Source organism: Nesoenas mayeri, assembly GCF_963082525.1.
Source record: "Nesoenas mayeri genome assembly, chromosome: 1".
Lineage (NCBI taxonomy): Eukaryota > Metazoa > Chordata > Aves > Columbiformes > Columbidae > Nesoenas > Nesoenas mayeri.
In genome coordinates, this window is record NC_137541.1 from 120857941 (window position 1) to 120871211 (window position 13271).

Below are 13271 nucleotides of genomic sequence, written 5' to 3' on the forward strand. Positions count from 1 at the left end.
GGGTTTCAGTTGCACTGAAGTATAAACTGCTAATAGATTTCAGATGCTGCTATAGCTTAATATTATAATTCGCTACTATAAGCTTTCTGAAGAAAAACTTGTTTATTACACCCACATATCTGGTTTGGAAAAAGAAAAGAAACCCTGGTCAGAGATGTACTTAGAAGTTAGCACATACAAGCTGGTTGGCAAATTCTGCTGACATTGTGCTTGTGAAACGGATTGCCTTGCAAGCTGCTTCAGCTGTATTTTGCATCATTTCAGTACTGCTTTATTAAGAAATGCTAAGCTTTTAACATGAACATCAGTGGCAAGGCCCTTTGAAATCTGCTTTCAATTGCCTAAAGTGGTCAAATTTTGTTCCTATAACTCTGAGCAACACACGTCTGCAAAGTTGACAGCAGACTGATAATTTTCTTTTTAAGGTTAAATTGGCAGAGGAGTGAGAAAAAAACAGTAACAACTTTTAAAGCCTCTTCAATAATCATTTAAGCTGATTTGACACAGAACAATGGCAAGAATGTATTTTATGGACCTTTTCACTGTTCTTGCAAATGTTTTCTCCTATGGTTGTATGCAGTGCAACAGCAAGCTAATAAGTTTCCGTTCTGCATTTCCCCAAATGCTGCAAATGGATGATATGGTTTGGCATGAGCCCAGCTTTCTCTAAACTTCTCCATTTTGTGTAGGCTTATTCCATAGCAGAGAACATTTAGTTGCAACACAATTCTGTGAGAACAAGCAAAATGTTACGCAAGTGAAAGCTGTTTGTCCTGAACTTTAGAGATTAGCTTCCTAAATGAGCCCTGTATTATTTCCCCATCAATTGTCTACACTGAATGACATTAGGTAACTATTAAATCTCCATGTAATGGCATTCTGCCACTCAGATGAGGGAAAACATGACACATTACCATTATCTCTGCTCTTAAGGATTTCACGAGACAGGGCTGGGAGAACTGAGACTAGTTAAAAGTAAGAAGTAGGAACCAACGTTGCAACATTTCCTAATAGGGTCCCATGTGAGACCCTGGAAGAACTGAAGTCTTAACGTTGTTAGTCGCTGGTCTTGACATTTCTATTTCGTTTCCCCTCACAGGGAGTGGGCAGATACAGCTGTGGCAGTTCCTGCTGGAGCTCCTCTCGGACAGCTCCAACTCCAACTGCATCACCTGGGAGGGCACCAACGGGGAGTTCAAGATGACAGACCCCGATGAGGTGGCTCGGCGCTGGGGGGAGAGGAAAAGCAAGCCTAACATGAACTATGACAAACTCAGCCGTGCGCTTCGCTACTACTATGATAAAAATATTATGACTAAGGTTCATGGTAAGCGCTACGCCTACAAATTTGATTTCCACGGAATCGCTCAGGCTCTCCAGCCTCACCCCCCGGAGTCGTCCATGTACAAATACCCATCAGACCTCCCCTATATGAGCTCCTATCATGCGCACCCTCAGAAGATGAACTTTGTAGCTCCCCACCCCCCTGCTTTGCCCGTAACATCGTCCAGCTTTTTTGCTGCCCCTAATCCATACTGGAATTCACCAACTGGAGGTATCTACCCCAATACCAGGCTGCCAGCTGCTCATATGCCTTCTCATCTTGGCACCTACTACTAAGCTGGGAAAAAAAAAGCAACGCCAGAAAAAGTAAAGAAAGACACTTCTCGCTGGGATACAGTCCCTGATGAATTGCCATAAACTCTATTGGAGTACACGAATTAAAAGTGCCTAAAGAGACAAGTGAATGTTTGGCTGGGATAAAAAACACATTAAAAAATAGATGTCAAAAAGACTCTTTGTAGTAGGGATTTAAAAGAGATAATCAAGAAGTATTAAGATACTAAAATGTAATGTATATGGGCATCGACTCTGTGGACCAAAAAACAATAGACTATTGTAGGTAAAAGTATGAAATGATAAGGGAAACCTGCGAAAGCTAGTGGTCTTAAAAAGTTGATAAGCTTATGTGTAAAGTTTGATATCTTGCTAGTACAAAACTGGGACTATACTACAGCAATATAAGTCTATAGTGACCTAACATACAATATATGAATCAATAGAAAAGAGGGGAGGAAAGGGGGGAGAAAAGGAAGAAGGAAAAAAACCTACCTGTATTTAAAAAAACAGAAACATATCAACAAAAGAGACTGATTTAGTGTGGATGCTGATTTGGAATATAACATCATTGTTTTAGTTAAAATCAAATGTGTTCCATTAATCAGTGTTATCAGCTACTCAAACTGTGAAGACAACCCAAACTTTAAGATTCCCTGACAGTATTACAGGAACCCTGAGCCAAACATTGGAAATGAGAATGTGCTGAAGGGCAAGTGTATGATTGTAGATCAGAGGCCTGCACCTGACAGAGGAAGAAGAAGGGAGAAAGAGGAGGACAAAGATGGTGAGAATGCGAGAAAAGAAACTTCTTTACCAGTAGAGACTGAAAAGACTGAAAACTTAGTAGCGTTGGGACTATGAAGAAACACTTGTTTGGACTTGTGCAACATATTGCTCAGTATCATACCATTCCCAGTATTACATGAGGAACAGACTTGATTTTATAGTAGTCAGGAAAAGTGGAAAAAGGGAAAAGCAGAAGAATTCAAAAATCAGAATATGCATCTCTTTTTTAAAAAAAAGTAAAACTGGAATTGTGTTGGATATTTAAAAGTTACCAGTTAGAACCTCATCATTATTAAGGGAGTTTGTTTTCTATTGGTTAAGGCAAGAGACAACCCCTGACTGCCAAAATCAGAAATCATCTTAGGTATTTTTGTTAGGCGGGCGCCAGTTTTTCTTTATTGAGTCGCGAACGCTGTGCGTTTGTCAGAATGAAGTATACAAGTCAATGTTATTTTTCCTTTTTATATAATTATTATATAACTTATGCATTTATACACTACGAGTTGATCTCGGCCAACCAAAGACACAAAAAAGGGACAATCAAAACTATTGTGGCCTTGAATTTTAACTCTGTATGCTTAATGTTTACATTATGAACGTATTAGTACTTAGAATGCAGAATGTATGTAATAAAATAAGCTTGGCCTAGCATGGCAATTTGGATTGACACTGTAGTTTACATTTGCATTTGCATTTTTAGTGCCTGACACACCTATCAAATCTCCTACTTGTCATGGTAAAATACACTATGCATTTTGGTTTAAAATTTTGGTTTGTGAAATTTGGAAATCATGAAAATGTTGGACCAAATAGCAATACTTAGCCTGAGTTCAAAGTGGACAGGTGGTGTGTATCTTCTTTTACAGACAGTTCTACTAAAATGCTTGCAGTCCTTCTTCAACAGTGCCTTGCCGTTCTTGTCCTGAGCTTCTTTTGCCCAGAGATTGCAACCATGCCCAATTCTTTGACAACTTCATGGCCAAGATTGAAAATGAAGTCTAAAGGAGGCCTCTAAGGATACCAGAAATTATCTGATACCAGAAATTATCTTTTGTTGCCATCAGATTAAGTGGCATAATCTCAGTCTGAGATGTATTTTCATACTGAATCATATGTTGAATTACCATGCCCCCTTGCTATTAATACATACTGTATCATTATTAGTAAATAAAGTGAATAATGAATAGCTTCCATTATTCCTCACATTAGAATGGAGTGTATGGTAGCTTGTTAATTTGTCATTGTAGTCCATCCTGGCTGTTTGCAAAAGGCAGGATATTTTCTTTCTGTTCTAGATTTAGAGGCTTCTCACGCTGTACCGCAGGCCCCAAAACTACATCTGGTACCTAATGGCATGACTCCATTTTTTGCAACACCAGCTGAAGAAGTGGTCTGGAAAACCAGCACTGACATTTATGACTGAGTCTCCACAGCAGGCAGCGTTTACTGCAGAGACCCTAGGCAGCTCTGACCTCCGTTTCCTTCTTTTTTGCTGTTCTTTTTTCTCTTTTTCAGAAAAAAATGGGTGTGGTTTCAGGTTTTATAGCAAATGTTCTGCATATCCGTTTTGTGGAGTGCTAATTGATGCTGTGCAATGGGAGCCCACTTGCTGGACTCTGGTGTTATGGGTATCTTGGTGGCAGTTTATAAGCACAGGATTATATTACTAATGTTTGAGACCTGAGCAGTGGCATCATAAGCCTTGTGGTGGTTTGGGAAATAAGCACTGTAAGTCTGCGACCCTTAAAAAATAAAAACTCACAAAAAGGTTAGAAAAACTGAACTCTTGGAAAAGGTTAGTCACTCACTATTTTAGAAAGTTATGGCAGGCACACCTACATGCTGACTATAAGAATAATAGTTTGCCTTTCAGTGGAAATACATCTACAGATGCTTGTTATCTACTTCATGTGTACTTCCAGCTCAAAAACACTGTGTGTTGTTGAACCACCTTTTAATTAAACACTTAAAAATCCAGATAAAACAGCCAGCTTTGTTTAGATTGGCAAGGACATGCCCGGAGGCCTCCAAAGCATCCCCAGTGCTCACATAGCTGCCTGCAGGATTTCCAAATTGTGTTGCCTGGCTGCTATCATGTGCAATGTGTAAAACACCCTGACATAAAAAGGTTCAAATCTTGGGACAGGAATGGAGTTACAGCAGATAGTGCAATGGAGGCCACTCATGATGAAGAGCAAAATCCTATAGTAGGCCACAGGTAGCTCACTGGTGAACAAGTCCAGGACACCTGTCTTAGAGCTCCACTTTTTCCCAGGAGCACCTCACAGTTTTCCAGGAACCTTGGAAAACCTAGATTTTGCAACACTGAGGATGAAGAGGAGAGTGAAGTTTGGAGAGACCCTACTGCTGCTGCATTGAGACAGGTGGCTCTACTACTTTCAAGGACTCCCTACCCCAGAGGCAGCAGCCACCCCGCAGGGTCTTCTTGCTGGGGGGGCACAAGGACTGGCCCGGTGTTCCAGGGCACTGGATGAGGCAAAACAGGCACTGGACCTATGGTAGTGTCTCTGATATTCACTGCCTGCTACCCAGTCTGGCTCTGCTACTGGATGCCAGGAAGACTAGAGTGAGGCCAGAGTTTTAGGGGTTGGTTCCTAGGTCAGACCACGACAAGGGATGAGCCCAATACAGCCAAAATGCTCAGTCTCCAGATCATGAGAGACATTCACGTGAGACTCAGACAGACCTCAAGATCTCGGCTGGACATGCCATCTGTTTGCCATTTAAGCACATCGATACATGTACAACATGGCCCCGAAGAGTCCACACTTGTGCAAGTTGGTCATGTTGGTAACTTTGGCTCTTTGTTTAAATTAGGGCTTCTTTTAAAGTCAGTTGTCATTCAAGACTCAAACCATATTACAGCACTCTGAGGACCATTCTGAAAGTAGAAGCTTTATTTTTCCTGAAATATAGAGATACACATGTGTGCTTTTCTTTGACCAAGAAATACACGTCTGTCTGAGAAGCTACACTGTAACATGGGAAGTGATGGTGAGAAAAGTTTTAAAAATAAAACTTAGGAAGCTCAAATTTCACTGTTCTTAATCAAGATATTTCCCCTGATATTAAATTGTTTTTACTGAGTGTATAAAAACTGGCTTTAAAGGATGTATTTTACAACACTTGTATTGTAAAGTCTTCAGGGAAGATCGACAGATCTGGTTAGGACAGTACAGCACCAACTGAACTGAATTCTTTCATTCCCCACACTTTCCACATTAAGGAGAGTCCATGTTAGGTACCTCAAATGGCACATAGTTTTTAAACTGCCCACAGAAGCACAGGGATCATCAGTGATTTAGACTTTCTTCTGCAAACTCTTCTTGTTTAGACTGTTTCTTACACCAGCTAAGATCCAATTTTGAAATTTATTTTTTTTTTTTTATCACAGATGCATTAAAGAAAGTTTTAAAAGCCACTCTACCTTATATGCTTGATGATCCCATGATCTTTTTCTGTGCCATCATCTCAAGTTTTAGTCACATCAGGGAAATGTCCCTGAGAATAGTTTCTGCTTACCTAAATTGCTGGTAAGTCAGAATGGTACCTCATCTTTCCAAAGGATTCAGTTAACTCATCCCTGAATTTTAGCTGCTTACTGAAGAAATCCTGGTGCAATGCAAGTGCTTAATTCCCTGTCTGGTCAGTGGAGGGAACCTTCAGATATCTTCACAGCAGATCCTGCCTGCTTTTGGGAACTGCATTAAGGAAATTAGGTGCCACAACGGAGGTTCACTATGACTGTGGCTAGTCCTTGGACGTGGCTTGGACCTTGCTGACCATCAGCAAGACAAGCTCTTTCATGAGTGACAGGTAACCCAGTTATGTGGCAACAAGTCCTGGTGGAAAAAAACAGATCTCTCTCATGTTTTCTTGGTAAAGATATATATATAGATATATAGATATATAGATTTTTTTTCCCTCACTAGGTTTACTGAATTTGTCACATCCCTCTCTGAGTTGGGCTGTTCAGAAAGCCCTTCCTCATCAGAGCTCAGCTAAGAGCTCATAGCACTTAGGGTTTAGAGCAGTCCACCCTTCAGCACTTGACGTTACACTAAGGGAGGTGAGAGCTAAGGAGTCTGTGAAGCCTCCACCTTCATTACTTAGCACTATGGCCCTCTCTCCATAATGAACACTGCATATACACGCACCTGGTCAAGGCATGAAGTTCTTGGCTATGCACTCCCTCATGCCTCTCACCTTCTGGCTATGTCTTGACCTCTGTGCAGACCATACGAGTGGGTCACACCAGGGTTTCAGCAAGAGAAAGCTTGGAGTCTGTGTAAGCCACACCATTTTCACATGAGGCTGCTCAGAAGGCTGTCTTGCCCCCCTGCTTGTTTCCAGGCTTCAGCAGCAACCTCCAAAGAGGCTTGATTACACTGCTGCCCTTTGAGCTGTGTGACCGCTCCTTACAGGCACTGGTAGGTGAGACATCAGATGCACGACTCAGTGAGAGCCTTGCTTGAAGAATGGGGATCACTTGGTGAGATGGTTAATGAGGATATTAGGCCAACTGGTATGTGGAAAATTGTTCCAAAGTGTAATGGCCATTCTTGTTTAGAAAGGCATATATTTTCAAGAAAACTAAACAAAACAGACAAGCTGCTTAGGCTAGGAATTGCCCTGAAATGTACTTTTAAATCACTGGACTTCTCAAAACCAGGCTCAGAAAATTTCTTGGGTTCTGTACCAGAATCTTGAGCCACACATATTTTATAAAAGAACAAGGGTCAGAATAACTTTGCACACAATCCTGGAAGAAGTAGTGACAAAGTCTCCTTGGGAAACCTCATCCACCCCCTTCACTATTACAGAATTATTTTCTACTGTACTCTCACTGATGTTTCCTTAACCCTCTTCTCATTTGAAAAGGTCTCGACTCCAGAGCTTTTCCACCCGTTGTCTTAACACAGAGGCTAATACATCTCATTATCAAAGAGGTGAGGTGGGTTTTTTTTGTTTTCCCTTTATTTTTGTATTTTTCAATTTATTCTAATTCCTCATGCATCACACTCAAGAATTCCTTGTCTGCCTCAATGTTTATGTCTTTCCAAATATTTGTAGTTTGTTATCATGCTCCCTTTGACTGGATGTTAGCCAAGCTTAGACATATTCCACTTCACAAACCTATCCCTCTTCTTCTCTGATAATTGCTAATGGGTCCTTTTTTTTTTTACTTGACTGTGTCTGCACATGAGCAGGCCTGATGTCTCCTCCTGCTGTCTAAACCATTTTTATGACTTTATGACTTCACTGACTGCCACTTCCTTCCTGTTGGAGCCTATGTCTTTCTCCCCAGTCAAGCAGTTGAAGTGATTGGAAATTCACCTGGCTGAAAGTTCTCCCTTGAGCAGTTAAAAACCCTTTTGCCTCTTCAGCTCTGGATGATCTTCCATGTTCTTCTTCATTTGGAGCAGTTTCTTTCACATGTACTGAAAAACCTCCTTTCATCAGATCTCGGTTCTCTCCACCAACAGTCTACTAGGAAGGTTTTTCCAAACTCTTGTGAACTTGCTGCACTAATTCCACCACCTCATCTCACCCAAGTGTGCAGTGTTTATTTTGACCCTGTTTTGTCTATGTCCCAGACACAGGCAGAAACTGCACATCCACAGAGCCCCCAGCAGTGTGTTGCTGCCTAATACTAAATAATCATAAGTAACATTGATTTTAAAAGTGCCTATACATTCCCATTTTCTTCATGATGGTGTCATCCTTCTCCACTGGAAACTTGAAAGCTGCTCTGCAGAAAATGGATACAGAATTCTTAAAAGTGGTGGAGACACTTGGGTTAAATGACTTCCATGGTCCTTTTAAGCTTCAAAGCAGTTCTAAGAAGATATAAAAGACAAGTTTTAAGTTTTAGACACACCTTTCACTCACTCTTTTCATATATTTTTGCAAAACTACTTACGAGTTTGTATCATCAAAACAGCCATGTAGACCCCTTGACTATCTGAAACATAGAGCAGGACTGCCAGGAATTATATATGGCTTCAAAGACCACTTTCCTGCCACCTCCTGGAGAAGAGCTGGAGGGCTTGTGAAGTTTTAAGTACATCTGTAACAGCACTGACAACTGAAATAGTCAATTTAAAAATAATGTCCCTTTTCCCTTGTGGGTTGAGGAAGGGTATGCTCACCTGCAATATTCTAGCCAAAATATAAGGGGAAGAAAAAAAAGGAAAGTCAAAATATCAATTTGTTTCATGCTCAAAAAATTACCCCATGCAGTCTAGTTCTCAGAAACACTAGTCTGGTACATCAGTATATTTCAGTTTCCTGGGATAAGAATGGCATTCAGATGACCCAGCCATGAGTCGGATCATATTGTGCTGGTTATGGTAAATACAGATCATGATTAACAGATGTTGCTTTGAAGTGCTCATATCTTTAAATATGCAAGACTAACAAATGCTGGAAGAGGCTGTATTTTTAACCGAGGCTAGCTGAACATTTTCCATTTCAGTTCTTTCTTCAAGAACAGAGAGTGAGATTGTTTTCTTCTTCCAACGTACTCTGAGCATAAATCCAGGAAATGTGTATAAGGTGCTTGGATATTGCGATGGGCTCATATCCTAACACAGATAGACAGCTCACAGTCTGTCTCCCCAAGGGATTGAAGTATCTGCTCTTTCCCTAAATGACTGCTGGTCATGACTATGGAAAAGTGGCTCTGTATGCTTGTTAGCAAGTTTAAACCTCCCACGAGTTTCCAAGGAAAAGACAGAAAATAAGGTCTAAAGCTAGTGACACACAGCCTTTGGAGCAGATCAGGGCTTGATTCTCGAAACAGGTTGGAAAATAAGTGTTGTTACCTTGGCTGTTCCTGGAAGTTCAACCTGAAGTAGGTGGTAGAAAAGGGGGCATAGAACCAGGGATGCATGGAAATGGCAGACAGAGATATTATTAGTTGGGCTTGGGAAGGGGAAGGAAAAATAGAACAAGGAGGCCAAATTCAAGAGGGAAATAAGAAGAAAAAGAGTTTAAAAGTGCTGTCAGAGGGGGCAGTAAAGTGTCATGAAACTACCCCTTTTGTTAGCAATTTGTGGAAGGGAGTGTAAGTGGACATTTAAGACATACTTGCAGGGATTGCTCAGTGCTAAGTGACCTGATTTGATGATGTTGACATGAGATCACATCAGAGTCATCAGTAAACAGAGAGCCAACCAGAAGATCAAAACATGGGCTAACAATGTGAAGGCAGCAGTCAAGGAGGTTGACTTAGCTCAACCTCTCCTCCCACTTACAGAAAAGGAGTTGTATGTGGTCAGAAGATGCCACAGAGGTTTCAATACCCAGCAAAACCCAAACAGGTTATTTTCCTACATAGGCATGGAAAGTGAAAGATGGATCTGAGGGATGTGGGAACGAAAATAGCAACTGCATATCAAGAGGTTAACAGAAAGAGATATTAAAGTGGAAGAAAAGGAGACCATAGACCTTATTGAATTCAGAGGTTTAAAACAACCAAAAAAAGGCTTAAAGAGAAGACAAGGTTAGGTTTAATTCAAAGAACTGAGCTCAAAGGAGATGTAGGAGAGGAACTGTGATGTGTGATTTGGTAGGAGGCAGGTTAGTACATCTAAGCTAATGTGAGAGCTAAAGCCACGTAAGCTGAGGAGTCAAGGGAGTTTGTAAATGTTGTACATCATTTCTTTCTACTCTTACCACTTCAATGTATTTTCAGCTAACATTTTGTTATAATTTCCACAAACAGTTCATATCACAACTTCATTACAATGTTGACTGCACAATGAACAGCTGTAAAATAGTCTTTCCAATGCTGGTATTTTGTACCAGTAATGTAATATCCAGTTCCACTCACTGATGAGTGCTATGCAAAATGAACTAACTAGCATTTTTCATTTCTTTAACCACTTACTTCAACAATTAAATGTATTGCATTGCTAAATGTATAATAAATCATTCCAGTCTGTATAAGAGCACCAAATGATTCATCTCTTTTGTTTTGTCACAAGCTGTATCAATGCTGGCTTAGCACTCTGTAAATGGCTTTGTTCACTCTTATTATTTTAATTGTATACCGAAAACCAGTAGAGTTTCATGCATACAGCGTGTGTGTCCCACTATCTGCCAGATCAAATATGCTCACCTTTTACTACTAAATGCAAACCACAGTGAAAGATTTTAGCATAGCTGTCTATGGGGTGAGAAACCAGTCACTATTTTAAGATTTTTGATGTCCCACTGTAACTACTGGAATAGATCTTGAACTGAGACACAGTAGGTGCTCTTAGTTATGGTTGCATTTCCATTCCCCTACTTTGGCTAAAAGATGAGACATTTGGTTTATTGCTCAGTCATCTATTTCTCAAATATGTCTGGTGGACATTACTGTAATTATAATCATCTTATAGAGAGTCATTGGGGTCTAACATGCCCTTTTTCTTCAATCTTGGCACAATACAGTGTACAATTAGAAAAACTGGAAGAGGTAGAGCAGCTTTATTTAGTCAGAATATCTGGCAAAATGTACTTAGTTGACTGATAATAAGGTTTCCAAAACACCTAAAGTAGCTCAGACTCCGATATTGATAGACTTACCGTAGGATTTGTATTCCCGAGTTGCTTAGATGTTCCAGTAATCCTTCCCTGGTGCTTTGTCATTTAACAAAGTCACAGTCATTCTGAAGGACCTGTGGAGGTGACGCACCCTCCAGCACTTGTGGAGGTGACGAGCCCTGGAGGTGATGCACCCTCCAGAAAAGGCAGCTGTCAGGAGGTAAAATGCCACCATACAGAATGTTCACTGTTAAAGAAAAAATAGTTCATCAAAGCACTTTTCAAAACTGTGATTGATAGCTTTATGTCCCCACAATGGGGCCTGGGCTGGTCTTGATAAGAAAAAGAGCTGGAAAATTATGTAGATGTGGGATTGCATCGGAGTGTCCTTGACTATGAAGTCTACAGTCTTGATCTGACATCTGAATGTTGATGTGCAAATGTGACTTTCTCAAGCTCTCCCACACAGAGGGAAATACAGGCCTTATGACTCTTGGACCTCAATGAAAAATGCCCAAGCATTATTTAACCCATTCTGCAGGGCTGCTGGGGTCTCTGATGGTCTTCACAGTATAAATATAACTACTCCTACATTCTTGGGTTTCTTGGATGTAACTACACCTACATTTATATAGTCCTAAAATTACATTCAGCCGTTTGAAGGCAACTGTGAGGCTGATGTGGCCCCTGGTGAAAATGAGTTTGACACCCCTGGTCCAGGCAGTCACCTGTTTCAAGGTTACTGAGCATCTGCAGGGAGGGAGAAGCACTCTCACAGACTGTGAAGGTGCTAAAGAGTTTCCTGTGCTTCTGGCATTGTCTGACTGCCGAGTGATCTGGGCAGGGTTGTGGTTCACGGTGAAACATAGGGAGAATTGACAGGCCTACAGGGAAGGAGCAGTGCTCCCATACACCTACTTGGCCTTGCATGGTTTATGCAATTAGCCTTACAATTAGGCTCCTGGAGACTCAGACTTAGTCACCTGCACCTCCTATAGAAAGAGGTTACCTGAACATTTTCTAGGAGTGATGTGATTTGCTTGACTGTTGAAGTAGAGGGCTCAGCCTGCAAGTACTTCATGCCTCCACTTTTATACCCTTCCTTATGTTACACAGTGACTTATTGAGTCAGCTCCTGCAACTCCTCCTGTGCCTTAGCTCAGGCTTTGAGATCCAGAAACCATGGCTTCAGTGGCAGCACCTAGAATCCCTGACTGATCAGTACCTACAAGGTTGCTCACAGAGCTGTGGGTGTGCAAGCCATTAGGTGTTTTTCTCTTCAGCAAGAAAATGTCTGAAAAATCTGTTTTAAAAAAATACAGGAACTGGTAAGTGAATTTGAAACCCATGTATTACTGGCAGACACGTGCCCAGGGTGGATCACTAGGGCAAGGCTCCTGTGGCTGTGCTCCTGCAGAGAAGTGGTCAAGGTGGGCTGCCAGGCTGGGGCTAAACCCGCAGCCACAGCTATACTGGCAGCCCTGGTGTTCAGCATCTCAGGGCTGTGGACAAGATCTACATATGCTGCCAGTGCAGCCTATGCCAAGGGCTGCTGCGGCAGAGGGATGTCAAGTCAAAACCTCCTGCTTTTTCATCGTGCATGGCCACTGTGCTCCTCCTATGGTGAGGTTCATCTTTGGGCATTAACTTGTGGGGTTGAGGCTTTTGCAGGCAATGGTCTGCCAAGCAGCCCCGTATGCCCCTCAACTGCGCCTGTTCGCCCTCTCCTTGCAGCTGTGGAGGGAGGGCTGGACACATTCAGGCAGGACTCAGGGCTTCCCTTGGATGCCAGCAATAGACTGTGTGCGTGCATGTGTGTGTATGTGCATGTGCAGATGCGTGTGTGTAGTTTCCATGCCCCTAATTCTCCCTGATAAAGTCTTCCTGTGATCTTGCAATTCCCAACTAGTGCTCTGTAGTATTGAGTGATCCACGGAGTTTTGCCAAAGTGTTTATAACTGAATCTTTGAGGGCTATGTTTTGCGAGACAGATCATATTCAGTCTCTTTGCCCTGTCACTTTCCTCCTGGGCTACAGCTGTGTGATCTGGGACAGCTGAAGGCACAGGACATTTTTGGCTGCCCTCTGTATTTCAGATGCTTCCTGAAGTTCTGTTTGAAGGTTTGAGCTATGACTCTCACACCAGCCTGGAGAAGGCTGCAATGCTGAACCTGGTCCCCACTAGGGTAGCCTAAGAAGAGATGGAGGTATTTGAGAGTGGGAGGTGAAGGCAGCAAGCGTGAGCTGGGAAGGTGCCACAGACTGTGCTGTACCTGCTCTGCTGCCCGAGTCTGACTTCACACTGCTGC

At 41.8% G+C, this 13271-nt stretch overlaps 1 protein-coding gene across 2 annotated transcripts in view; it reads left to right on the forward strand.

Annotated features, from left to right (window-relative positions):
• ERG (ETS transcription factor ERG) overlaps positions 1–1620 on the forward strand; it is a gene marked incomplete at both ends in the record, with an annotated part of 105695 nt that extends 104075 nt beyond the window's left edge. For both annotated transcript variants that reach the window (XM_080353971.1, XM_080353970.1), the window contains one exon: positions 1100–1620. In XM_080353971.1, coding sequence (XP_080210097.1) covers positions 1100–1620 — 521 coding nt within the window. The remainder of the gene's footprint in view (positions 1–1099) is intronic.
• Positions 1621–13271: the final 11651 nt, after the last annotated feature.